This window comes from Chelonia mydas, chromosome 5 (genome assembly GCF_015237465.2).
Source record: "Chelonia mydas isolate rCheMyd1 chromosome 5, rCheMyd1.pri.v2, whole genome shotgun sequence".
Classification (NCBI taxonomy): Eukaryota; Metazoa; Chordata; order Testudines; family Cheloniidae; genus Chelonia; species Chelonia mydas.
Window position 1 is genome coordinate 60,936,801 of NC_051245.2, and position 24,967 is coordinate 60,961,767.

The 24,967-nt window shown below is 37.7% G+C and overlaps 1 protein-coding gene across 3 annotated transcripts in view; it reads right to left on the reverse strand.

Moving 5' to 3' along the window:
- Positions 1–633: 633 nt before the first annotated feature.
- RIOK2 (RIO kinase 2) overlaps positions 634–24,967 on the reverse strand; it is a 33,325-nt gene continuing 8,991 nt past the window's right edge. For 2 of the 3 annotated variants that reach the window (XM_007054088.4, XM_043546936.1), the window contains exons 5-10: positions 16,078–16,166; positions 14,287–14,478; positions 13,601–13,693; positions 11,703–12,239; positions 10,221–10,317; positions 634–1,288 (exon numbers count right to left, since the gene is read on the reverse strand). In XM_007054088.4, coding sequence (XP_007054150.3) covers positions 1,127–1,288; positions 10,221–10,317; positions 11,703–12,239; positions 13,601–13,693; positions 14,287–14,478; positions 16,078–16,166 — 1,170 coding nt within the window. In that variant the 3' untranslated portion in view covers positions 634–1,126. Of the gene's footprint in view, positions 1,289–10,214; positions 10,349–11,702; positions 12,240–13,600; positions 13,694–14,286; positions 14,479–16,077; positions 16,167–24,967 lie in introns of those variants that run through there. The other variant, XM_037903295.2, reaches the window with a different exon arrangement.

Sequence of the window (24,967 nt, forward strand, 5' to 3'; positions counted from 1 at the left end):
ATCAAAGACAATTTTTTTTTTTTTGCCTCGGCATTAGGCTTGCTTAAAGTAGGGGTTCTCAACCTTTCTTCCTGAGAACCCCGCCCCGCCCCCCATGCTAAAAAACTCCACTGCCCACCTCTGCCACAACTGTTTTTTCTGCATATAAAAGCCAGTGCCACGGTTAGGAGGTAGCAAACAGCGCAACTGCCTGGGGCTTCATGCCGCAGTGGGCCCCACAGAGCTAAATTGCTCAGGCTTTGGCTTCAAACCCAGGTGGCAGGGCTCAGGGCCCCGGGCCCCGGAAAGTCTAATGCCAGCCCTGGTTGGCAGAATCCCTGAAGCCTGCTTGTGGACTCCCAGGGGTTGAGAACCACTAGCTTGAAGGATGATGTTTATGTTTGCCCAAGGTTTTCAAAATGCATGAGCAAATTAGGTGCTGAAAGTTATGGTAATGTTCTTTGATATATAGTTTCCAGAATCATCTGGAACAGGCTAGAGTTGTATTTATTGGCAACTGAACAGGCATATTCAGAGTCTGAGTGCCTGCCAGACCTATGCAACATCGTTTTTATTACTCGTCTTTCCGGGCAAGATTTATAGAAGCAGCCTTGGAGTGAGTAAAATAAATGAGAGTTGCTAGGTTCAAAGATCTCTTATTAACTTACGGTTTATTAATCTTTGTACAGGTACAAAACCCAAATTCTTGCAAAGGGCGAAAAACTACTTTGTTTCTGACTGTTTTCAGGTGCACGTGATACAGATTCTTCAAAAGACCTCTGCTTATAAATCAGGGACACGCTGAATAATTTTGGTTGTCAATTTCTTTTCATTGCAAACATGTTTTAAGAAGAAATACTTCACGGATAATTTTCAGACTAAACATCCACAGTAAAATGTGCCTATAAGAGATACTGTAGGTCATTATTCCAGTTTAATTATCTTAATTGGAGTCCTAATTTAAAAATTAGGTACAATCATAAGTTTTACAAACAGTTTCAAACTACAAAACAAAAAGACAAGGTTACAATAGCAAGAATGAAATTTATTGACTATAGATATAAACATTCCAATTTCCAAGAAAGCAAGTATGTAATCTATGCATCATGGATAAAAATACTGATACTCCATTGGAAGTTATAATGCATTAGCCCCAGAAACTAGCAGCATCCAAAGTTGACTTAATATTGAACATATTTTCTCGACGCTGTTTGGTATAAACATTTGCCTCTCCTTTCTGTAACCGCCGTCTCAGAGCAGCTTTCTGCTGTTTAGTCAGCTGACGTTTTATCTTCTGTTTCACCAGTTCCTAAAAATAATTAAACCACAAGCATCAGTATTGTTTATATGACACGTAACATTTTAGGACATACTAGTTTATATTTACACAGTGCTTTCCCACCCGAAAGTGCTTTATGCACGGATATTTAAAAAAAAAAAAAAAAGGGTGATGTTTGGTGCCTGGAGACTTTGTGTCTTTTTAAATGAAAAAAAGTTACCTTGTGGATATTGTAAGTCCTTGGTACACCGGACCCTTGCTAGAATGTGCGTCTATATAGCAAAAAGAAAAGGAGAACTTGTGGCACCTTAGAGACTAACCAATTTATCTGAGCATAAGCTTTCGTGAGCTACAGCTCACTTCATAGCGCGAATTTGCATATAAGGCGGTCGCGGCCATGGACCCCAACATTTAATTGCAATTCATTTGAACGCAATCCCTGCGTTAACACAGTACCGCACACGGATCCCAAATCCCTCATTCTAGCAAGGGCCCGGTGTACTTGTTATTTGGCTTGTGGCTATATTTTCTGGCACCCTTGTTTTTTTTGAAAAAGTCCTATATGCAGAAGTGATTTGAAATTCTTCCTTCAGTTGTTCCCCTGTAGAGAGGCAAGATACCTAACATAGTTTAGGGTATATGCTCTTACAAAGATCCACAGGGTTTAGGGAATGTCTTCTTTTGAGTCTTGCACAGCCTCTACCACAGATGGTCAGTTGAACAGCAACAGTAACTGTCATTTAACTAAACAGGCAGTCGTTTTCTAGTACTTTGATACATACCATCCACAATTATTTATTCATGCTAGGTCCTACTTGCCATCATGATGGCAATAGCTACACATCACAAAAATCAAACCACAGCTTAGTAGATTTTGGCTGCAGATTGCTCTGTAGTGGAGAACTAGCACAATTCAACTAACTCATTTCACTTAATTCCTCAGAATGAAGTGACTAGAAGGGGACCTAGATCTCATTGTGGGGACTAATACAATTAATCGATGTTGGGAGAATAGTTAAAGAAGTTGCAATATTTGAAAAATTATGCCGGAACAAGTCATCGACTGAGATTTTAGCAGTATATTGCAGCCTCTCCTCCTTTGACACATCATAATGCATCTTTCTCCTTACCCAATTTGACAAAAACCACAGGCGTGGCTGATTCTGTGGGGATAACTTGCAGGAGGCAAACTTCATACATCTCATCGAAACAAAACAAAACCTTTCATAAAAACAAAACAACCTTCCAAACTGGCCTAAACTTCAGTGAAAGGCAGGCATGAACTAAGGATAATCCATGGACCTAGACTCAGGGCTAAAAGGCTGACCAGTTGAAAACAAAAAAAACAAAGGACAGGTCTATACTAACCCTTATGTTGATATAACTTACATCGCTCACTGGTGTGAAAAAGCTACCTAGAAGCAACACAAGTTACAGTGACCTAAGCGCTGTCCACACCAGTGCTATGTCAGCGGGAGATGCTCTCCCGCCAACATAGAGCTTCTTCACCAGACATGCTACAGCTGTGCCAATATAGCACTTCTAGTGTAGACTCGACACAAAACAAAACCCCCACAGCAGCTCAGGAAGTACAGAAGTTGAGGTCCCAAAAGCACCATCAACCAGATTGTGTTGCACATGTGGTATGTTCTGTTCCTGTTAAATGTGTAACTAAATAAATTACTATCTTTACTGTAAAATGTACTCCATAAAATGCACAGAGTGTAAAATGTAGCTAAATTAGGGTATGTCTACACTACGAAATTAGGTCGAATTTATAGAAGTCGGTTTTTTAGAAATCGGTTTTATATATTCGAGTGTGTGTGTCCCCACAGAAAATGCTCTAAGTGCATTAAGTGCATTAACTCGGCGGAGTGCTTCCACAGTACCGAGGCTAGAGTTGACTTCCGGAGTGTTGCACTGTGGGTAGCTATCCCACAGTTCCCGCAGTCTCCGCTGCCCATTGGAATTCTGGGTTGAGATCCCAATGCCTGATGGGGCTAAAACATTGTCGCAGGTGGTTCTGGCATATCGTCAGGCCCCCATTCCCACCCTCCCTCCGTGAAAGCAAGGGCAGACAATCGTTTCACGCCTTTTTTCCTGAGTCCTTCTGCACTGTCTGCTGCCAGCCAAAGATGTAAAAGATAGATGGAGTGTATCAAAACAAGAAATAGACCAGATTTGTTTTGTACTCATTTGCAACCCCCCTCCCCCCAGCCCCCTGTCTAGGGGACTCATTCCTCTAGGTCACACTGCAGTCACTCACAGAGAAGGTGCAGCGAGGTAAATCTAGCCATGTATCAATCAGAGGCCAGACTAACCTCCTTGTTCCAATAAGAACAATAACTTAGGTGCACCATTTCTTATTGGAACCCTCCATGAAGTCCTGCCTGAAATACTCCTTGATGTAAAGCCACCCCCCTTTGTTGATTTTAGCTCCCTGTAAGCCAACCCTTAAGCTGTGTCGTCAGTCACCCCTCCCTGCGTCTGAGCAACGGCAAACAATCGTGCGTCTGAGTTGAGAGTGCTGTCCAGAGCAGTCACAATGGAGCACTCTGGGATAGCTCCCGGAGGCCAATACCGTCGAATTGTGTCCACAGTACCCCAAATTCGACCCAGCAAGGCCGATTTAAGCGCTAATCCACTTGTCAGGGGTGGAGTAAGGAAATCGATTTTAAGAGCCCTTTAAGTCGAAATAAAGGGCTTCATCGTGTGGACAGGTGCAGGTTTACATCGATTTAACGCTGCTAAATTCGACCTAAAGTTCTAGTGTAGACCAGGGCTTAGTGTTGTTATTGTAACTTTAGGTTTTGCATTTCCTAATTTAGGGCCTTTATGACACTAGAAGAGAGCAATTATGGTTCAAAAGTCAGACCACGTTGAGGGTTGAGAGAGAGAGAGAGAGAGAAAACAGCCTCTATGGATCACTTATTACCTGGCCCGTGATGTGGGTGGGGAATGTCACAGCCTTGTCTTTCATCCCCTTAACATGCAAGCCAGCAGAAATGAGCTAGCACATAGAGAGAAGTAAGCTGCTACTGCTACAACTGGCACAAAATTACTTCCATTGTGATTTTCACAGTACAATCCAAAAATTGAATATACCTTTTTTATTTAACAAACTATTTTATAAACTGAAAACAGCCTGCAGTTGAAGCCTAACTTTTTTTCAACCTCAGCATTATATAAAAGAATGCAAAGGCTCTTCTATAAAGAAGCTCAACACATGATGGGGAGGGGAGAAAAAACAAAGCATGAAAAATAAAAAGAAAAACACTCTCATACTTTCTACCTTCAGAACTGAAACACAAAATTAGTTGGTCCACCTAGCCCAGCATCCTGTCTTTTGACAGTGGCCGGTGCCAGATACTTCAGAGGGAATGAACAGACAAGGGCAATTTATTGAGTGATCCATCCCCTGTCATTTAGTCCCACCGTCTGGCAGTCAGAGGTTAAGGGACACCCAGGGTTGCATCCCTGACCATCTATTAGCCATTGATGGACCTATCCTCCATGAACTCATCTAATTTTTAACAGTGTTATATTTTTGGCCTTCAAAACATCCCATGGCAACAAGTCCCACAGGTTTACTGTGTGTTGTGTGAAGTAGTACGTCCTTTTATTTGTTTTAAACCTGCTATTAAATTTCAATGGGTAACCTCTGGTTCTTGTGTCATTTGAAGGGGTAAATAACATTTCTTTATTCACTTTCTCCATACCATTCACGATTTTACAGATCTCCATCGTATCCCCTTAGTCTCTTTTCTATGCTGAACAGTAAATCTTTTTGATTTCTCTTCATATGGAAGATGTTCCAAACCCCAATCATTTTTGTTGACCGTCTCTGTACTTCCCCCCAATTTTAATATACTTTTTTCAGATGAGGCGACCAGAACTGCAAGCAGTACTCAAGGTATGGGCATACCATCGATTTATATAATGACATGATGATAGTTTCCTGTCTTATTACCTATCCATTCCGAATGGTTCCTAACACTGTTTGCTTTTTTGACTGCTGATGCACATTGAGTGGGTGTTTTCAGAAAATTATCCACAATGATGCCAAGATTTTTTTCTTGAGTGGTAACAGCTAATTTAGATGCTATCATTGTGTATAGTCCGGATTACGTTTTCCAATGTGCATTACTTTGCATCTATCATCACAGAATTTCATCTGCCATTCTATTGCCCATGACTCAGTTTTATGCGATCCCTTTGTAACTCTTCATAGTCAGTACGAGAATGATTTGCCAGGGTGGTTGTGTGCAGGACTTGAACTTCAGAAGACACCCCCTTCTCACCCCATCCCTTACATGCTAAGTGACCCTTATTTCCCTGGCTATTTAGGGCACTCCACATCAAGCCTCAAGATGTTGAAAAAAAAAATTGCAGTTCACTTTCAAAAAATTCTCAATAAAAATAGGGACAAAATTGTTTTTAAGTTATTGATTTCCCCCCCCCCAAACAATTCCATTTAACATTTTGTTACTTGGAGAAATCTGAAAGTAAACTACTCCCCCTTGTGGTTCAAAATAGTACAGGATTTTTCTGGCAACGTACACAAAACAAAACAACTAGAGAACTTTTGCAGCATTAACACAAAAAAGGCAGCAAAGCACAACAAATTTTAAAAAGTGGATTACACACAAAAACTATTTACTGTCATGCACAGACATCAAACATTTTCCACTGAATACAGAGAGTCTCCTCTTGCAGGTCAAGTCAAAATGAGTAATTACTACTGATGTGAGCTACCCAGGTCCATGGAAAGTATTTTCCTGTTGGTTTATAAGTACCAACATCCAACAAGTGAATTGTAACATCACATTTACTTCTACTACCTCTTCTCAATACCAGCTTCCTATAGAACTGGTTCTTGGACTAAGCATAATGAAACAGAACAGAAGCTGCAGTTTGTAAATGGAAATACCTGGTCAGATACATTTCTGTTACCATATCCAATACTACTGAGATGCTACTTCTTTGAATGTTAACCTTCCACAGTCTCCTCTGACAAAAAAACAGAAAAGATGACAAAGGTCCACCAATTCCTATGATGCAGCAATTGTAAGAAGGTAGTAACGTGGGATATGCAAACCTGATCCTAACAATTCACGCTTAAGTGATTCAGGCAGATGGGAAATGGGGGACCCTACCACCCTCACAGACCCTACTGCCAGGGAAAAAATCCTTCTCAGACTGAAGTGCATATACTGGCCTACTTGCCCTGAGCAAGTAAATCTCAGTCTTTTCATCATAACCATGCTAAGGGTTGATGACTAGGTTGAGTGCTTTGGACTGAATAGATCAAAGCTTTATTATTTTAAAATTTTGCAAAATCCAGTTTTCCTCTGGTGGCTCATTTTGAATAAATCCTTAGTCAAGTTTGTGAGAGTGCAGTAAGATGCCCACATAGTCTCCATGTCAAAGTAATTAAACATTTTAGCCTAAAATAGCTGGGATTTTCTATAGCTGATCAATTTAGTATCTCTGTACTGGACATTCTTCAAAATGTGTACATATTATATACTGTATTGTTTATATATAAATTCCTGATGTTATATACAAATTACATATAAATAAATAAAGCCTATTTTAACACAAAGCACTCTCATTATTTGATGGATACAACTCATCTGGGCCTGTTGATTTATTAAGAGTTCCTGCTTTTGCAAGCACAATGCTAACGTAATTCCATGAAGACATGTAGCTTATTTGGAAAGCCAGAACCATATTAAGGTTGCTGCTGCCACCAAGTGGTTTTTCAAATCTCAAGTTCTGTATTCATTTCTTCTGTCTGGATTCAATAGTGCCTCCCTCTTTTTGGAATCCTACCTGCAAGATTGCATTCATTTCTAAGAATTTAGAGATTGTGCCTGTAGTGTTGTCAGCCCATCCCTTTTGCTAAGGGATTCCTGAACTATCACAGGAGTCATAGCTGCCTGTTAGCACATGGTTCTAATCCTGAAGTTCCTTCTAGCACTGACAATAGGATTTCAATAAAAGGTGACAATTCTTACTCCAGGCAACTATTATGCATATAAAACGATTAAGAATGCATTTTCTTCTAAGTTCTGGAAAATACTTTTTGGCTAGATTTACTCCAATAAACACAGTCAACATACAAAATTAATCATTCATATACATAGATAGATAAAATATAATAAAAATTAACTAAAAACAGGCAAATGTTCTGGAAATAATACAACCACTTGAAGGCGCTCTTGTATAAAGCAAGGCTCCATACGAACAAAAGCATCAGTTAATAGGACAAAATCACTACTACAGTGTTCTTCAAACAAGTGAAGTCCTTCATACACAAACTACAATCTAACAAGATTGAAAAAGTCCGCCAAAATAATTATGTCAGTCATATATTGACTGTTAAACAAAAAACATTCCTAGGATATGTACCCTTATTATGGGATATAAATACTTTGCAACAATCCTCTGGACATTTTGATTCATGACATATGCTATATTTGGGTTAGAGTACATTCCTAAAAGTGTGTAGAGATAATCTGCAGTTTGTTTCCTATTCCTATTTACAAATGAAATGGAAACTGAACCATCTCACCTGGTTTGCAAAGGAAAGCATCTACATCTATAACAGGATTTTAACCCATAGAAAGGTTATCTTACTAGTGAGGTGTATCAGCAGAAATTACCGAATTATTTCTTCATTTGGTACAGCAGAAGGTATGTTAACTTGTACAGAGTATTAGCCATCCTTTCCTTCAGCGAGCTTTCTAAAATGAGCTTGCATTTATTTAAAGTATGGCAGAAGGAGGCAGCATAACTATTTTTATTTGAGTATGGGGTTAAAGTATTAAATACAGCTATAAAAATTCTCATTCTTCACAGAGAGTCAAATTTACAGTACTGAAGTGGTTTAATGCCAAAGTTTTAGGGAAAGGTGCGAAAGAAATTTCTAGGAAGAGAGGAGGTGGGTAGGACAAATTGCCTCTGGACTTATTTTAAATGTACTTCTCACTTTACATCCCAAACCATTTTTTATTTTTTAAGTTTGGCTAACAATAGAAGGGAACAAACTGATTGTATCTTAGATAGTGGCCTACCAACATATACATTTGTGGTTGCTTACATGTAAAAGAGTTCATATTATTCCTGGGGGAGTTCTGCACGTCTGCAGACAAGCAGAATTCTTCTGTGCCACATAATTTTGTATTTTCCCACATAAAATACATTTTGCCCAACAAGTGCTGCAGTTCTGCTTTTTGCCTACCAGAAGCCGCTGTGGCACCAGAAAACCCAGTTGCATGAACCCCCCTGCCCTCTCCCCCCAAAAAACCTTTCCCACCCACCTCCAGGTTCACTCCTTCCCTCCCCCTTAGCTCCTTCGTTACCCCTGACTCCCCTAAGCCTTTGCACTACTTCTGACAGGTGCAGGAAATCCAGTTCTGTATTGTAATTTAAATGAATTACTCAAAGTTCTGCATTAATCTGCCTTATAAGAAATTTATTTCTCAAAACAAAACACCCCACAATCCTTTTTTTTTTTTTTTTGGTGGGGGGGGGGTCTTTACTGTTACAGACAGACTCACTGACATATTCTACAATAAATTACCAAAATAACTGAAACTGGCATGATAATATTGTGTTATTTTGACAGATCAAATAAGCAGACTTGTGCAGAATTTTCAAATATTGTGTGCACAATTTTTAATTTTTTGTTGCAGAATTCCCCCAGGAATATCATATGCTGGAGTTGAACTTAAGTTGTCGGACATCTAACTGGCAGCTGCAACCAAAGATGAGCACAGCTTGGTGGCAACCAAATCTTTGGGAAGTGTTGGAGATCTAATCATCATTTGGGGGGGTGGGGGGAGGAGAAGAAGGGGGGTGTTAACATCATTAGTTAAAATGGTATTACCAGCCCTGTTTTCTCCTCCTTCCCCTGGACATCCCAGGAAAGAGCTATTATTCATTCCAGGCGCATATCACACTTGCCCCTTTTAAACTTTTGAATTTGATTAGAAAGTACACAGGGTTCAGGCAGTGCCATTTCATACATAAGCTATAAAACAGCCTGCTGGGAATGGGTGGCAACCTTCACCCCAGAGAGTGTACACACCATCTTTGATGCTCTTGATCTCCACTAGCTGAGATTGCAAATTTAGGAATATGCTGCCAAGACAAAAAATGAAACAACACCAAAAAAAAAAAAAAAAACAAAACCCCAAAACATACACACACACAAATAAGGCCTATAAGTTTGTTGTCTGGCACAAGTGAACATACACAATCTAAATATTCTCTCTGCTGAAAAATGTATTATGATAGAACAAACAAGCCTACAAGAACATCATGCTTTCTCCCTGGATCACAAGGTTGCTAGAGGCAATTTGAAAAAAAAAAAAAAAAAAAAAAAGAGAGCCTCTGAACAGCACAGTTCCACTTTAAATGGCTGATATGGTTAAAGTTACATTAATCATGTTTTGCAGTGTCTCACAATTGTTCTGGATTTTCTGCCTCCCTCTACAATCAGGAGGATAAAATACTCAGGGCCCTGTGTACTCCACAGCAAATTGCACTTCTATTCTGTGGCAAAGACCGTAAACTTTGCAGTATTCAGGTACAGCAGAAGGAAAGTCTGGACAATTGTATTTAAATTGTAAAAATTGAATGTTTTACTGAATTAAATAGGAAAATGAATAATGCAACCATTCTAGTATCCCCTATAGTTTTCCCCACACAAAATTAAATATATTTAAGGCTGTGCCACATTTTTGGCTTTCAACAAACCAACATAAAAACTTAGATTCTGGAACACAATTCCATGATCATGGAATCACAGAAGACTAAAATCCGATAACACTAATTTGGACTGACCCACAAGTTACAGTTGGAAGACAGTTTTAACAGAAAAACATTGGCATCTTACAATTTTAAAAATCTACAGATGTAAACTAGAAAGCATGTATATATACACATTAGTTACCTGAGGAATTGTTGAACAGCTCCCAAAACTGCCAGTGGAGGTAGTACTTAAGGTTCTCGTTCTGTGTTCATTGATGTGAACCATACTTTCTTCGTCTCTACAATATATACATTGGATTTTTATTTCATCTAGCAAAAAGACAAGACAAATATCCTTTGGCTACAATCCACCATATTCTAATAAGTTTTACAGATACAGTCTGAAAATTTCCAACACAATTTAATATTTGCATAACAAGGAAAATTTACATTTTGCAATATTAACTTGACTTCAACGTGACGGGTATTTTATATCCTGTAAAGCTTTTCAGTTCTGATTTGTAACATGTAACCAAGAACATATTAAATGCCCGAAATGTTGTTCTAAAATACTAAAAGTGACAGTGATATTTTATACTTATGCTCAGTCAATGATCTCCATTTCAAATTTGCTTAGTTTACATGTAAAAAATAAACAAGTCAAATAAAAACCAAACCAAAAACAAGCAGGCTTGCTTCTTGTATCACTGTATTGGCTTTACAATGCCAACAGTACTAAAAACTTGTCTGTCAGCAAAGTAAACCAATATGGCAGGTAGCAGAATGACGTTTTCACTACAACACTACTTTCATTCCGTATGTGCCAAAGGAAAAACCCTAACAAACCATGATGGCAACATTTCCTAGCTTAAAAAGTGACATATGCAATATCTGTTTCTAATGTTTCTAATTCCCTTGCTAGTAATGCGCACTACATAAGTTAATTAGGTTTTCCTTATGCCTCTTCCATGCTGTCCAGACAACAAATCATTTCATTCAAAACTGACTGGGTGGGCTGTGGATGGGGAGAGGAAATGGGGCTACTGCTTGGTGTACTCATTCTATTACATGCACCTGTCCGCCCATCTTTTTTTTTTGCTGGTATAGAGCCTATGCATCAAAGGCCTAGGATAGAGGTAATTTTGATCTCTAAACTGGACAGGCAAGGAACTGAAAGCCAGAACAACAAATAGCTAAGTTATTATGATTGGATCTCAGGGGGTTTGTGCTCCTCAGCTAACTAGAATAATTTCACTTCAAGAAACAGTGTTTAAATTACAAACTTCACTATAAAAGTTATTGTGGAGTAGTATTTTAACACAAAACTTTTTCATTGGTATAAACAGTTTAAATATTTATCCAATAGAAAAGTGTACACTAGCTATAGAAGGTAAGTGGAACTAACTCAGACACCCAAGTCTAGTTATTACATTTTGTACCCTGGCGCAAGACAACTGATCTGTCACACTAGAAAACATATAAACGTAATACTAATCAATAGGTGACCTAGCATCTGGTCAAAAGGAAAGTAGCATATGTTCACTCTAAGATTAGAAATATATTTTCAATTTAAGCATGGGTGGCTGAACAGCAGTGCATGCTGAACTACCTGAAAGAGGTTCATTTACTGAAAAGAAGAAAAAATAAATGGAAGCCTTCCAAAACAGTCATTATGGATCTATACCTGAAAGGCCTGAATTCTCTGTTTAATGTTGACAAGTCAACCAGATCAGGGCATTCATCTTCATACTCTTTGTCAGCAGGGTCTTCTCCTTGACCTATATGATCTCCAATTTTGGTGGTATTTTCAGTTCTCTTTTCATCCTCAGAAAAATCAATTGCAGAACTCTCTGCATTATTACTGGCTTTCCCTACAATAATTTGCCCTTCAACTTTTTCCAGAGCATGGCTGAACTCAGTCATATCTAAACTTTGTTCTTTTTTACTACTGTCAGTAATATCAACTTCTTTACTGCTATTCATCAAAACTTTAGAGGATTTGCTTTCAGTGTCATCTTCCAATTCATCTGTAAAATTTATTTTGTTTTCTTCAGCTGCAGTATACAAATTTACTTTCCCATCAAAATCGTCTACAAGTTGTGTAAACACTGTTTTATAATCCTCCTCATCAGGACCTGCTGGGTAAAGCAGTTCATCATCCTCCTGCATTTCTTTTGTGTAGCCACTTGCTGCAATCTCTACATCAAGAGAGCACTCCCTCCTAGAGAAAATAAGAAGATTGAAGCATAAATAAATTGTTTCCCCTTAACATATTAAATCAATTTAGTAATTTTTTTTTTAAAGAAATGACTACCAAAGTGCATTATCATTAAACTGCCAGTGTTAAAGGACTAACAAAGGACTACACATGCTGAGTAGAACCTTACATAAGACAGTCTCATTGAACTTAATATGAGTACAAGTGACAGAATATGGCTGAGAAAAGTACAATGCCATTTGTATAAGAAGTTACCACACGCTCAGATGATTTCAGCATTTACAGCTATATGACTGAACAATGTCTGTACACTTCTACTGAAGTGTAATTATGATTTAACGTTGACTTAAGTGTATTACACGACATTACATAAATCTAGAAGCACTCTAATTTTGCACTTATCGAACGTTATATATTTTGGTTAAAGTGTGGTTCCCTTTAGAAAAGGGACCGAAAACAGTCTGGTAGGGTTTATTATTTTGATATCTCCCAGATCAAATGTACTCATAAGGGTTTTGTTTTGTCTTTCAAAAAAGGACATGAAACTTGAAAAAGCAAATTTCCATTTGAAAACTCTGGAACTTAGAAAACAACTCTGCCTTGCCAATCAGCAGCAGTACAGAGACCACCAGCTCACACTCTCATAGCTGTGTTGTTCTAACTGGAATAAAAATGTACTTCGAATTAAACAGATATGACTGAGTATAGGCAACGAGCTGAAATGTTGAACAACAGGTGTAATTTTTATACAGTTTTTCAGAATAGAACTTTATTTCAGTGGTTTTCATTATCTGAGGCCTGAAAAACTTGTTCTTTAGAAAAGCAGTGACCATGATTTACTAACTTTCTTGAAAAACCTCCATTCCAAATGAATCCATATAAAGGAATGCCCCACAAGTGCAATAATTGGGTTGGGGGTGAGAAAAATACTGTTCTGTATTATTGTGGCATCTCAGTGATGTGTCTTGGAGCACCATTTGTATCAGGTCTTGGAAAAGCCCTCTTCCCAGCTACAAGAACAAAGGCATTACTGGTTTACTGATGGTAATAAAATGTAAAATGGGGGTGAAGTTTCAGGATGTTCCCTACACCGATTTTGGTTGGACTGAGCACCGACATTTCTGATATTAAGAATAAAGACAATCCTATATTAAAATGAAAAGGAAAAACAAGAGACAGATGCAAGGCTGTCCCCCCAGTTCTCCAGCAAAACACTTCATGGAGCTCACTAATTGAACAGCGTACAACTGAAAACCAGTTGTGAACATTTTGGCCAATGTTCTCATAATATAGAACTGGTATAGAGAGCATCCTGTCATCTTTACTGATCAATATAAGACCCCTCATCAAGTTACATTTCTCACCTGATATCCTGGAAGGTTGGGAAAAGTTCACTTTCATAGCTGAAACGCTTCTTAAAAAAGTCTCTAATACATTTAACATCTCTGTCAAAATACCTGGAAAAATAAAGGATTGTTTTGCACAGAATTAAAGTTGAGACCTACAAGCATTTTGGTACACTTCTAAACATCTCAAGTTCTACTTCATATTTGTCACTATCATAGCTTCAATAGCTTCTGTGTATCAATCCTTCCACATAAGTACATCTTAAATTTCTTCTGAATTTTAGAAAATGAGGTATTCTTCCAGCTTTGTCAAACTTCATTTTCTATTAGCCAGATTTGTTCTGGAAAGGAAATCCCTGTTGTCTTTTTTTCCCACTTTACTAAACAGTGATTAAGCTACCAGATAGCTGAAAAGAGAAAGCTCAAAGACACAAAAACGAACCATACAGTATCAACTGAAATTTGACCTGGCTTCCTGAGAATCTCTACAAGAACCAATCATGTATGCACTCTAAATCTTGACATTTATGTCCATGGATAAATAAAACTGAGTATATTTTTGTGGCATTATTTGTTGTACAAGATGACATTGCTAGAAGACAGTTAAGAATGGATACATAAAAATGAATAATCAGTGCTAGTAAATTACAATAATCTCAAATGGCCAAACTGATTTTGAAAATGCCGTAAGACTGAATATGTACCATTCAGCATTTGGATGAGATGTTGACACCATCTGTGGGAAATCAATCATGGTAACCTGGTCCTCACTGTCCAATAAGAGATTGAATTCATTGAAATCTCCATGAATCAAACCATGATTGGCAAGTTTTACAATTAGTTCCATTAACTCACTGTACACAGATGCAGGATCTTCTATTTGATGCACTTGGCACCTAAAAACATTAAAAAAAAAAATCTGAACTATTAAGGGTATAAGAAAATGAAAAGTTAAAGCAAAAACCACAACTCCATTGCAAAATAAACCCCACCCGTCTCCACATTTGGCACTCTTGTTTGGCTGACTTTTTATGAAACCCAAGAATAACTGATTATGAAAAATAAACTATTTTTTTCCATCCTTTATGGTAATTTTCTCCAGAGCAGAACTGCAAAATAATGATGGAGAAGTGTGGTAAAGCTTGTAGTGCTGCTGTCCATGCCTTACCTGTTGTGGAATTAAAGATAAAACTTCCACCTGTAGCACCTCTCACTGCACTAAATTCACTTCATAAATGTGGGTGGCGGGGAAGTGCTGAAAATTTGAAGGGAATTTTCTTTTCATTACTGTTCAATTAAGTTTAATCAAAAAGGAATCAAAACCAAAATTTAACAGCTCACTTCAGATGCCTACCTTATGTTAGAATGTGACCTGTTTTTTTCTAAAACTGAAGTTTATTTTCTTTCGATACTAGGATAAGTATAAAAGTCGTATTGGACTATATCCAATACTACCAAATTGGCCTTAAGCGTTTAGCTGTGCAAACAAATCAAATCAGCTTTTCAAATATAAACTTTAAAAATATTTTAATGTTTTAAAAATCATTGTGTCAGATAACGCAAAATGACTTAATAATTAGACACAACATGACCTCTCCTGACTGAAGATTATCTGCTTCCAGCACTATTGCTGAAACACAAAAAATCTGGACATAAAAAAGAAAAGATTTCTTTCTGAAATTGAAAGTGGGGAGCAGTTACTCAAGAGTCAATTACAAGAACAAGGGAGCATGAGCTGAAGCCAAGGGAAGACCATACAGTAACATGAACGACACTTTTCACAGAGTGCAGTTGTCACAGACAGTAAGCTGCCCCATTGCAGTTTTTGGTGAACTGCATAAACAAATTGTTTGAAGAAAAAAAAAAATCTCATCACGTGTAACTGGTAAAACAAGAAAAAATGACCCTAAAGAGACTTCATGGTCATCAGCCATTCTATAGTGTCCAATATCAAATTGACATGCAATTTCAGTGGGACTTACTACAATACTTAAAGCAAAGAAAGTTGGATGATGAGAAATACTTCTTGCTTTGTATAAAATTTTGCACTTCTCAATCTCTTCATCTGGGTAGTGGCATTACTTGTGATACTTGCCAACACAGTTTGAGGTTTTTAAACATGTTCCTTTATCCAGTAAAAAGGAATTAAAGCAGATTGGTAACAGTACATTTATTTGTATGGGGAAGGAAGAAAGGAGGGGAGCATAACTGGAATTCCATTCCCAACTAACCTGGATTCCAAGGGTAATCAGTTACTATAGTCAGGCTGGGCTACAGAGCATCAATTGACTCCATGGAGAATGGTGGGCAACTATTAGCCCCTATCTGACTAAAAAAGCAGTCATTGTCTTCTGCATAACTATTCAGCTATCATTCTTACCTACACAACTGAATCAGAGTGCCTCTGAGCAAGTACCTCAGTTAAGATTTCCAAAATCATAGCTACTGTATTCAATTTGTCTTAAATGGGAGTTTGTGTTTCATATAATACTTACAGAGGGTAACCACTAATAAGTTCCATAACTACTGCATGTCTGTTGTAGTCAAATGGTTTTGGAACGGGAAACTTTCGATCATGCAAAGCCTGGAAAGAGACAATGTGTTGGAAGCTTAGTGCTACTGGATACCAAGGCAAACAAGCAAGTTCTCATATATTATTAAATCGTATATATTATTAAATTGTAAACTTAGTGGCAGGGCATATGTATTCTTATTGATGTACAGCACCTAGCACATTTTGGGCAGCACCACAATACAACTTATAATAAAAATATGAATGTGTCCCATAAACTAGACAAATATTTAGACATATTAAGTAGTGAGTAAAAAGATTTATAGATCATAAGGCCACAAGGGACCATTGTGATCATCTAGTTTGACCTCCTGTATAAACACAGGCCATAGGACTTCCTTGAATTAATTCCTGTTTGAACTAGGGCATCTTTCAGAAAATATACATTCTTGATTTTAAAATTTCCAGTGAAGGAAAATCCACCAAAACCCTTGGTGAATTATTGCAATGGATAATTATTCTCATGATTAAAAATTTGTGCATTATTTCCAGTCTGAATTTGTCTAGCTTCAACTTCCAGCCATTGGATCATGTTATACCTTTCTCTGATAGACTGAAGAGCCCACAATCAAATATTTGTTCCCTATCTAGATACTAATAGGCTGTAATCAAGTCACCCCTTAACCTTCTCTTTGTTAAGCTAAATATACTGAGCTCTTTGAGTCCATCACTATAAGACATACTTTCTAATCCTTTAATTGTTCTTATGGCTTTTCTCTGAGCCCTCCTCCAATTTCTCAATGTTCTTCTTGAAGCAATTAATCACACTGTTAAACAATAATAGAATACTATTGAAATATTTGTGGATGTTTTCTACATTTTCAAATATACTTCTTTCAGTTATAACAGAATACAAAGTGTACAGTGCACACTTTATATTTATTTTGGATAACAAATATTTGTACTGTAAAAAAAAAGAAATAGTATTTTTCAGTTCACCTAATACAAGTACTGTAGTGCAATCTCTTTATCATGAAAGTTGAACTTACAATGTAAAATTATGTACAAAAAACCCCTGCATTCAAAAATAAAACAATGTACAACTTTAGAGCCTACAAGTCCAATCAGTCCTACTACTTGTTATGGCAGAATGCGGATAAAACAGAGCAGGAGACGTACAATTCTTCCCCAAGGAGTTCAGTCACAAATTTAACTAACATTTTTTTTAAATGCACGTCATCAGCACGGAAGCATGTCCTCTGGAATGATAGCCGAAGCATGAAGAGGCATATGAATCTTTAGTGCATCTGGCATGTAAACATCTTGCGACACCAGCTACAACAGTGCCATGCGAATGCCTCTTCTCACTTTCAGGTGACAAACTTAAGAAGTGGGCAACATGATCTCCCGTAAATGTAAATAAACCCGTTTCTCTTAGTGATTGGCTGAACAAGAAGTAGGACTGATTTGACTTGTAGGCTCTGAAGTTTTACCTTGTTTTGTTTTTGAGTGCAGTTATGTAACAAAAAAACTACATTTATAAGTTGCACTTTCATGATAGAGAGATTGCACTCCAGTACTTGCATGAGGTGAATTGAAAAATACTATTTCTTTTGTTTATCATTTTTACAGTGCAAATATTTGAATAAAAATAATATAAAGTGAGCACTGTACACTTTGTATTCTGTGTTGTAATTGAATTAGATATATTTGAAAATGTAGAAAAACATCCAAAAATATTTAATAAATTTCAATTGGTATTCTATTGTTTAACAATGCGATAAATCGCGATAAATTTTTTAAATTGCAATTAATTTTTTTGAGTTAATCACGTGAGTTAACTGCGATTAATCGACAGCCCTATTCTTGAATTGTTAACAGAACTGGATACAGTATTCCAGCAGTGAGCGCATCATTCCCAAATACAGAGGTAATATAGTCTCCCTACTTCTACTCAATATTCCCAGGATTAAATTAGCCCTTTTGGCCACAGTATTGCACCCAGAGTTCACGTTCAGCTGATTATTCACTATGATCCCAAAGCCCTTTCAGATTTATTGTTTCCCAGAAGACCCCCATCCTGTAACTTCATATTACATTTATATATATATATATATATATATATATATATATATATATATATATAAAAACAAAACATAAAAATAACTTGGTATTTAGCCATATTGAAGCACATATTGTTTGCTTGGACCTAATTTACCAGATCATTCTGTATCAGTGACCTTTTCTTTACATTATTTTTCACTCCCGCAATCTGTGTCTCATCTGAAAACTTCATCAGTGATGATTTTGTTTTATCCCAGATCATTGATAAAAATGTCAAATAGCATAAAGCCAAAAGATACATGATAGCAGAATTTTCATTATAAAGACCAGAGACTGGGATACTGCTGTATGATGAATGAAATGGCAAAGTTCAGTTTCCAGATCTGAAATTCTGTACATGTACTACCTCCTTATTTATAGTTCCACTCTCCTGGGACTGGAGAAAACTGGAGATGTAACAAGGAGAACAGAATGGAATCAGATCTGGTTTGGTGGCCCAGACAAACAGCAGCAGATAACTGGGGGATGCTGGGTCAAGAACTAAACAAATACCCCATTTTAAGTTTTTGCCAATTCCACTCTGTCTGGCTAATCCAATTCTTTCTGCATTTCCATAAACACAAAAGTTCACTGTCCTGAATAATTAAGCTTCATTGTAACCGCATTATAGACAAATGGGGGAAGATCATAACAGCTATAGCACTACTGTTAGCCTTTTTAGATGCAAACTCAATTGATGCACATAACCCCATCACAAGTTCATTTTCTATCCCTATATATTCTGTTGCCTACAATGGATTTCACAACCAATGAGATTTCACTACCACATAGTTCACAGTAATATCAAAATGAATAATTTAAGATGGATTTATTTTTAAATCTCCATATTTCTTCCTGTTCTGGGCACAAACTGAAACCTCTGCAGACTTTCCCCTAGTGCATCCTAAATGCGTATGTGTATGGGGGAAACGGGGGGCAGTGAGCAGGGAGGAAAGGGAAACCAGCAAGAGATCTGGGTTTGGGGTTTTGGGTTAAATTAGGAAAATGTAAGTTTCAGAGAAGAAAAAACAAAAGAAAAGCAAAATCTTTAGGGAATCTAATGCCAAATTCTATTTATATTTCTGTGAATATTTATTGCTGTGGGAATTATGAATTCTGCACATGTGCAGAATTCATATGTCCCACAGAATTTTGTTTTTTCCCCATAGAAAATATATTCTGCCCAAGAAGTGCTGCAGTTCCGCCTTTCACCCACCAGAGGCCACTCTGGCACCAGAACAGCCAACAGCATGAATGTAGCAGGCTGTTCTGGTGGGCAAAAGGCAAAACTGCAGCACTTCTGGGAGAAAATGTATTTTCTGTGGGGAAAAAAAACTGTGCGCACGCAGTGGCACAGAATTCCCGCAGGAGTAGAAGTTTATCACAGCACCTGGCCTGTGGAGCTAAGTTAGGACAGAGTGGGGCACACGGGGCTGCTGGGCGGTCACAGACTGGGGCTGAAAATGGCTGGGGGGGGGGGGAGGAGAAGAGGGGAAACAGACTGGAGCATGGGCTGAGGAGCTAGTGGGGTGACAGTATTGAGCCAGGGGCTGAATGGGAATGGGCGTACATGAGGATGGGGGAGGAGGCTGCAGGGACCCATCAGGATGAGGGGTACAGGAACAGGAGTAGATGTGCCTGACTGAATGGGAGAGGCTCCCCAACTCCCTAACAATCCTGTCCCCTGCCCCCCCCCCCCCAAAATAAAACCTGTTCCATACTTCTCCCACCCACACAACAACCCTCCCAGCTCAGTCCAAGCTCCTTCCATCTCCCTCAGCTCCTCTACTGACCCTCCCAACTCTTTGCACTGCTTCTGCCGGGTGCAGAAAATATAGTCCTGTATTATAGTTTAAATGAATTATTCAAAGTTCTGTATTAATATACCTAGTAAGGAATTTGTAAAACAAACAAACAAAAAATTACCAGAATCTTTTTTTTGGTCTGTATTGTTACAGACATACCTGCTGACAGATATTTTGAAATAAATACCCAAAACTGGCATGATTAAATTGTATTATTTTGACAAATAAAATATGCAGATTTTTACAGAATTTTTTAAATTATTGTGCGCTGAATTTTTAATTTTTTGGCACAGAATTCCCCCAGTAGTAGAACATGGAGAGTCACCATCCTGCAGGATTACATTTAGTGTTAAATAATTTTATCTAAAATGTCAGATTAAAATTATTAAAACCAATATCTGCATAGTACAAGGTCCACCACACTTCATAAACAGAAGTGTGGAAACAAGCCCTTGGGGACTACAGTTTGACAAATACTTGGACCATTTTTTTGGTCCTTCTAGGAAGTGGCCTTAGCCCTGAAGTCCAGGTCAGCAATGGCAATTACCTTAATTTGAACGAACTCCAGCCAGAACAGAGAATGAATGGGTTACACATCTAGATGAAACACATGCTATGATGAAAAAACTGGGTAAACTAATAGTTACTAGAAACACAGGACTCCACATTTCTGAAGACCATAATTAAGAGCAATGGAAATCCAGGCACACACAATGTACGCACAGAGTATTCAAAAAGATTTTAACGTTCCCAGCATTTCATGCAGAATTTTAAATAAATCTGCCCTTTCAAGTCCTCAATCCTACAAATACTTGTGTACACGCTCAATGTGATTAACTTTATGCACTGAGTACTGGCACTGGTCCCACCCCATAGAGCAGTGTTTCTCAACGCGTGGCCCAAACAGCACACAGCTGCAGCCCATGAGACATCTTCAAGGCCATACAGGTAGTATATATATACTGTGTGGATACAACCCACATGTCACAGAGAGCTACATATGTGACATACAATGAAAAATAGGTTGAGAACCACTGGTACAGAGTTAAGTACATACATAAGTCTTTGCAGGACCCAGGCATAAGCACGAACCAACGCTTTGCAAAAGTTCTAAAATATTCTAACCACCCCCTTTCATCTCACTGGAGTGTTACTGCTGAAACTAATACCAACAATCTAGTTTGTTAGCTATTTCACACTGTTGATTGTTTTAGCAAAATTATCCAGGAAGTACAATTATCCCGTGTGGGCAGGTTCACATTCCAAAGAATAATTTTGCAAGTTTTACAGATGCATATAAATTTGATTTATTTTTGTTTAGCCTTGACACACAGGGAGAGGAAGACAGATTAGTGTGCAAGTATGAAGATCACTGAAGGTGGCTAGAAGGAAAATAGAAGCTCTCAGACACATGAAGGAGAAGTGAAAAGGATAAGAGAAGATTTTCATTGGCTAAAAAACTATCAATTTCATGTAAACATTTAATAAAGAAAAATGTGTGCTTTGACTGAATTTGCCTTAAAAATAATTACTTCCCCAAAAGTTTCTGTAGTATTTGGCGAAAAAAAGTAGACTATATTCCTCTAGATTTCTAGTTACACTATTAATGATCTATATATATTTAAGCAACTGTATAGCTTAAGGCCTTGTCTACACTGCCACTTTACAGCTCTGCAACTTTCTCACTCGGGGTGCGAAAAACATCTTCCCGAGCGCTGCAAGTTTCAGCGCTGTAAAGTGGCAGCATAGCTGGTAGCCATGCTCCCCTCGTGGGGGTTGGTTTATTTATTTTTAAAAAACAGTGCTGTCCCAGTGCTGGTGCTGCAACTATACAGCCACATTAAAGCGCTGCCGCGGTAGCGTTTTAACATTGCTAGTGAACACATACCATTACTTACATTTAGTCAGAGTCTTAATTTTTACCTTTTTTATTTTATTAAAATATAGTGAGTCACATTTCTCATTTATGAGATGATTATTCATTTTTTACTTATAGTGTCAAGCTGTATTTGGATGGAAGTTTAAATTAAATTAAAATGCACAAAAACTGCATTTTTAAAAATTAAGTAAGAACAACTTACGTGTGTCTGCTACAGAAGAAAAGTTTATCAAAACATGTTTTGGATTTAAAACTAACAGAAACAGAGGAACTATTATCTGTAGTTAGTGAATTGAACCTATTATTTCTGGTCACTATGGCGCAGATCCTCAAAAGGTATTTAGGTGCCTGGCTCCCATTGATTTCAAGATTTTAGAACTAGTAGATCTCATCTTCTCACACTTGTTTTGTTTTTCCAATCTATGAATAAAAACTAAGCTTTCCAGCTGATTTCTTAACTTTGGATGAATTAGTCATTAAACTGAATCAGTTTAATAAACGGAAATGAAGAAAATATTCTCTCTGCAGCACAGGCTACTTCTCTCAAATGCTGGATTAGTATTTCAACAAACTCTGGTCCGGGTTCTCAGCCAGTGACTACCAGCAGGTTAGCAGATTCTTTAAAACTTCAGCCAACAAACAGGTACTGCTTCATACTATTTTTGTATTTAATTTAAACGATTTTAATAGATTAGATAGATTAATAAATTTAAGCCTCAACATAATTTGTCAATTTCAAATAAACCTGTATTTAATTTCAATAAAAAGAATCCAATTTAAATTAAAAACCCATACATTTTGATTTTTTTTAAATCTATTTTTACCCATCCTAGATCATTCATAATATTCTACTTCAAGTTACTGAAGCACTTTTTTCCTTTTAAATGGAATCAAGTGCAGTACTTGATAAATAAACAACACTTTAAATAATAAAAAGAAAAGGAGGACTTGTGGCACCTTAGAGACTAACAAATTTATTTGAGCATAAGCTTTCGTGAGCTACAGCTCACTTCATCAGATGCATTCAGTGCATTCATTTTCCATTAAATGCATCTGATGAAGTGAGCTGTAGCTCATGAAAGCTTATGCTCAAATAAATTTGTTAGTCTCTAAGGTGCCACAAGTCCTCCTTTTCTTTTTGCAGATACAGACTAACACGGCTGTTACTCTGAAATCTTAAAAATTTGAGTTTTGACTTTCTGAAATTAAGTGCATCAAAGCCTTCCAAACCAGTTTATAACTACAAATGTATCTAATTTGGAGGAAATTTACTAATTCAATTTATTTTCTGGGTGCTTACAGCACCAACAAAGCATTTATCTAAAAGTTTGTAATGTAATGTTGCTGAACAGCTGCACAGAAAAAAAAAATCCTGGTAGTTAATCAATCAGTTAAGTTTTGGAATTTATCTGTATTCTTTAAAGCATTTGACAAAAATACGGAATTCAGAATAAACAGAAATATACGTTGGGTGACTGAAGTCCTGGTTACTGAATAGTGTATACTATTTCCTCTGAAGACACCAGTGTTTCAGTTGAGAATGAAAGAGTGCACCTATGGGAACAGCAACGACTGAAAATCCAGGCAAAAACAAAAAACTGGGTCAGAGTAGTTTCAGGTAGTATACCTGCCCAAGTGTCTGCCAATACCTGGGGATGTACAGTAATATTTTGTGTGTGGTATGGGGGTGTTTTTTTTTTTTTTTTTAAACAAACCTACACAAAGACTAAACTGACTATACGGAAGAAATTGTAAAACTGGCTACATACAAAATGCTGTCAAATACTCAAAAGTAAAAAGCCTGATTTTGCGCCCCCCCCTACAAGCAATATCTTGTAAGGCCCCACATGTCTAGAACCCAGGTCTGCAGAACTCCCAGGCAGCTGACATCTCCAGGCTGCCACACAGCAGCAGCTGTAACCAACTGGCACTCCACTTCCCATGACCCACTGTGGACACAGACCATGGGAAGTTCCATCTCAAGGGTTAGAAAGACAGCAGCCCCATGGCTTCTGATTGACTCCCTGTCCTATATAAACCCGAGGGGCATTCCAGAAAGTGTCCAGGCAACAGCGCGGATCTTCTGTAGCTACCACGACCATTCCAGCTCCTTGCTCTTCAATTCCTGGCTTGACCTCGGCTTGATTTAGACTTCAGACTCTGACCTTTGGTATCGACTGTGGCCTGGATCTGACTACAAACTCCATGGCTACTCTTACCTTCAAGTTTGCCCCTGCTCTGACCCTTGACCCTGACTGCCCTTGTTGGAAGCCTGACAATCTGAGGTGTTACTTGTAAAAATAGCAGTTAAAAAATTTCTGCAAGAAATGTGATTCTGCTCAGCTGAGTGACCAACAAACTCAGAGCACTGTTTCTTTTATCACAAACTCATTCATAAATCCAAGTAAAAATGCAGAGATCTGATTTTTAGAACTAACTTAAATGATTATATCTTTAAGCACTGCTGGACAAATTCCAGTGTATTTTGAGAACATATTAAAATATACTGTTATTGCTGCATTCTTGCCTTCAGATGCAGTTAAGTTTTATAACACAGAATTCTGTCATCTCACTAATCAAATTCCCCCTGTTGAGAGCCATACTGCTTACTATTCACATTGAAGAAACAATACACAAAAAAGAAATATAACTATATTATTCCTTCATCGGTTTTAAGGCCTACTTTCAAGTGACTAAGTGCTTTTCTTTCAATTAGACAAGAAAAAACATCACAATAATCAAATCTGTCGAGTACAGTACAAAGATTCTACTGTATATTCAATTTAATTCCAACAGTCATTTAATTCTAGAAAACTGCCCTCAACTATACACTGCAGCAACTTAGGCAGAAGATATAACATTAATGGGATATTGCTACATTCAAATAGGAAATGAAAATAAAGGCAAGGGACTTATAAACAGAGACCAAATGAAACTGCAGAGTTGTGCTGGGACTCAGTGGGAGTGTGTGTGTGGGGGAACTGGAATTGCCTAGCTGCAGGAGATGAAGATGAAGGCAAGTCTTCCCCCTTTCATCACAAGGCTAAGTCCCATCTGTGTTTGGGCCTTTTCCCTATCAATGGAGT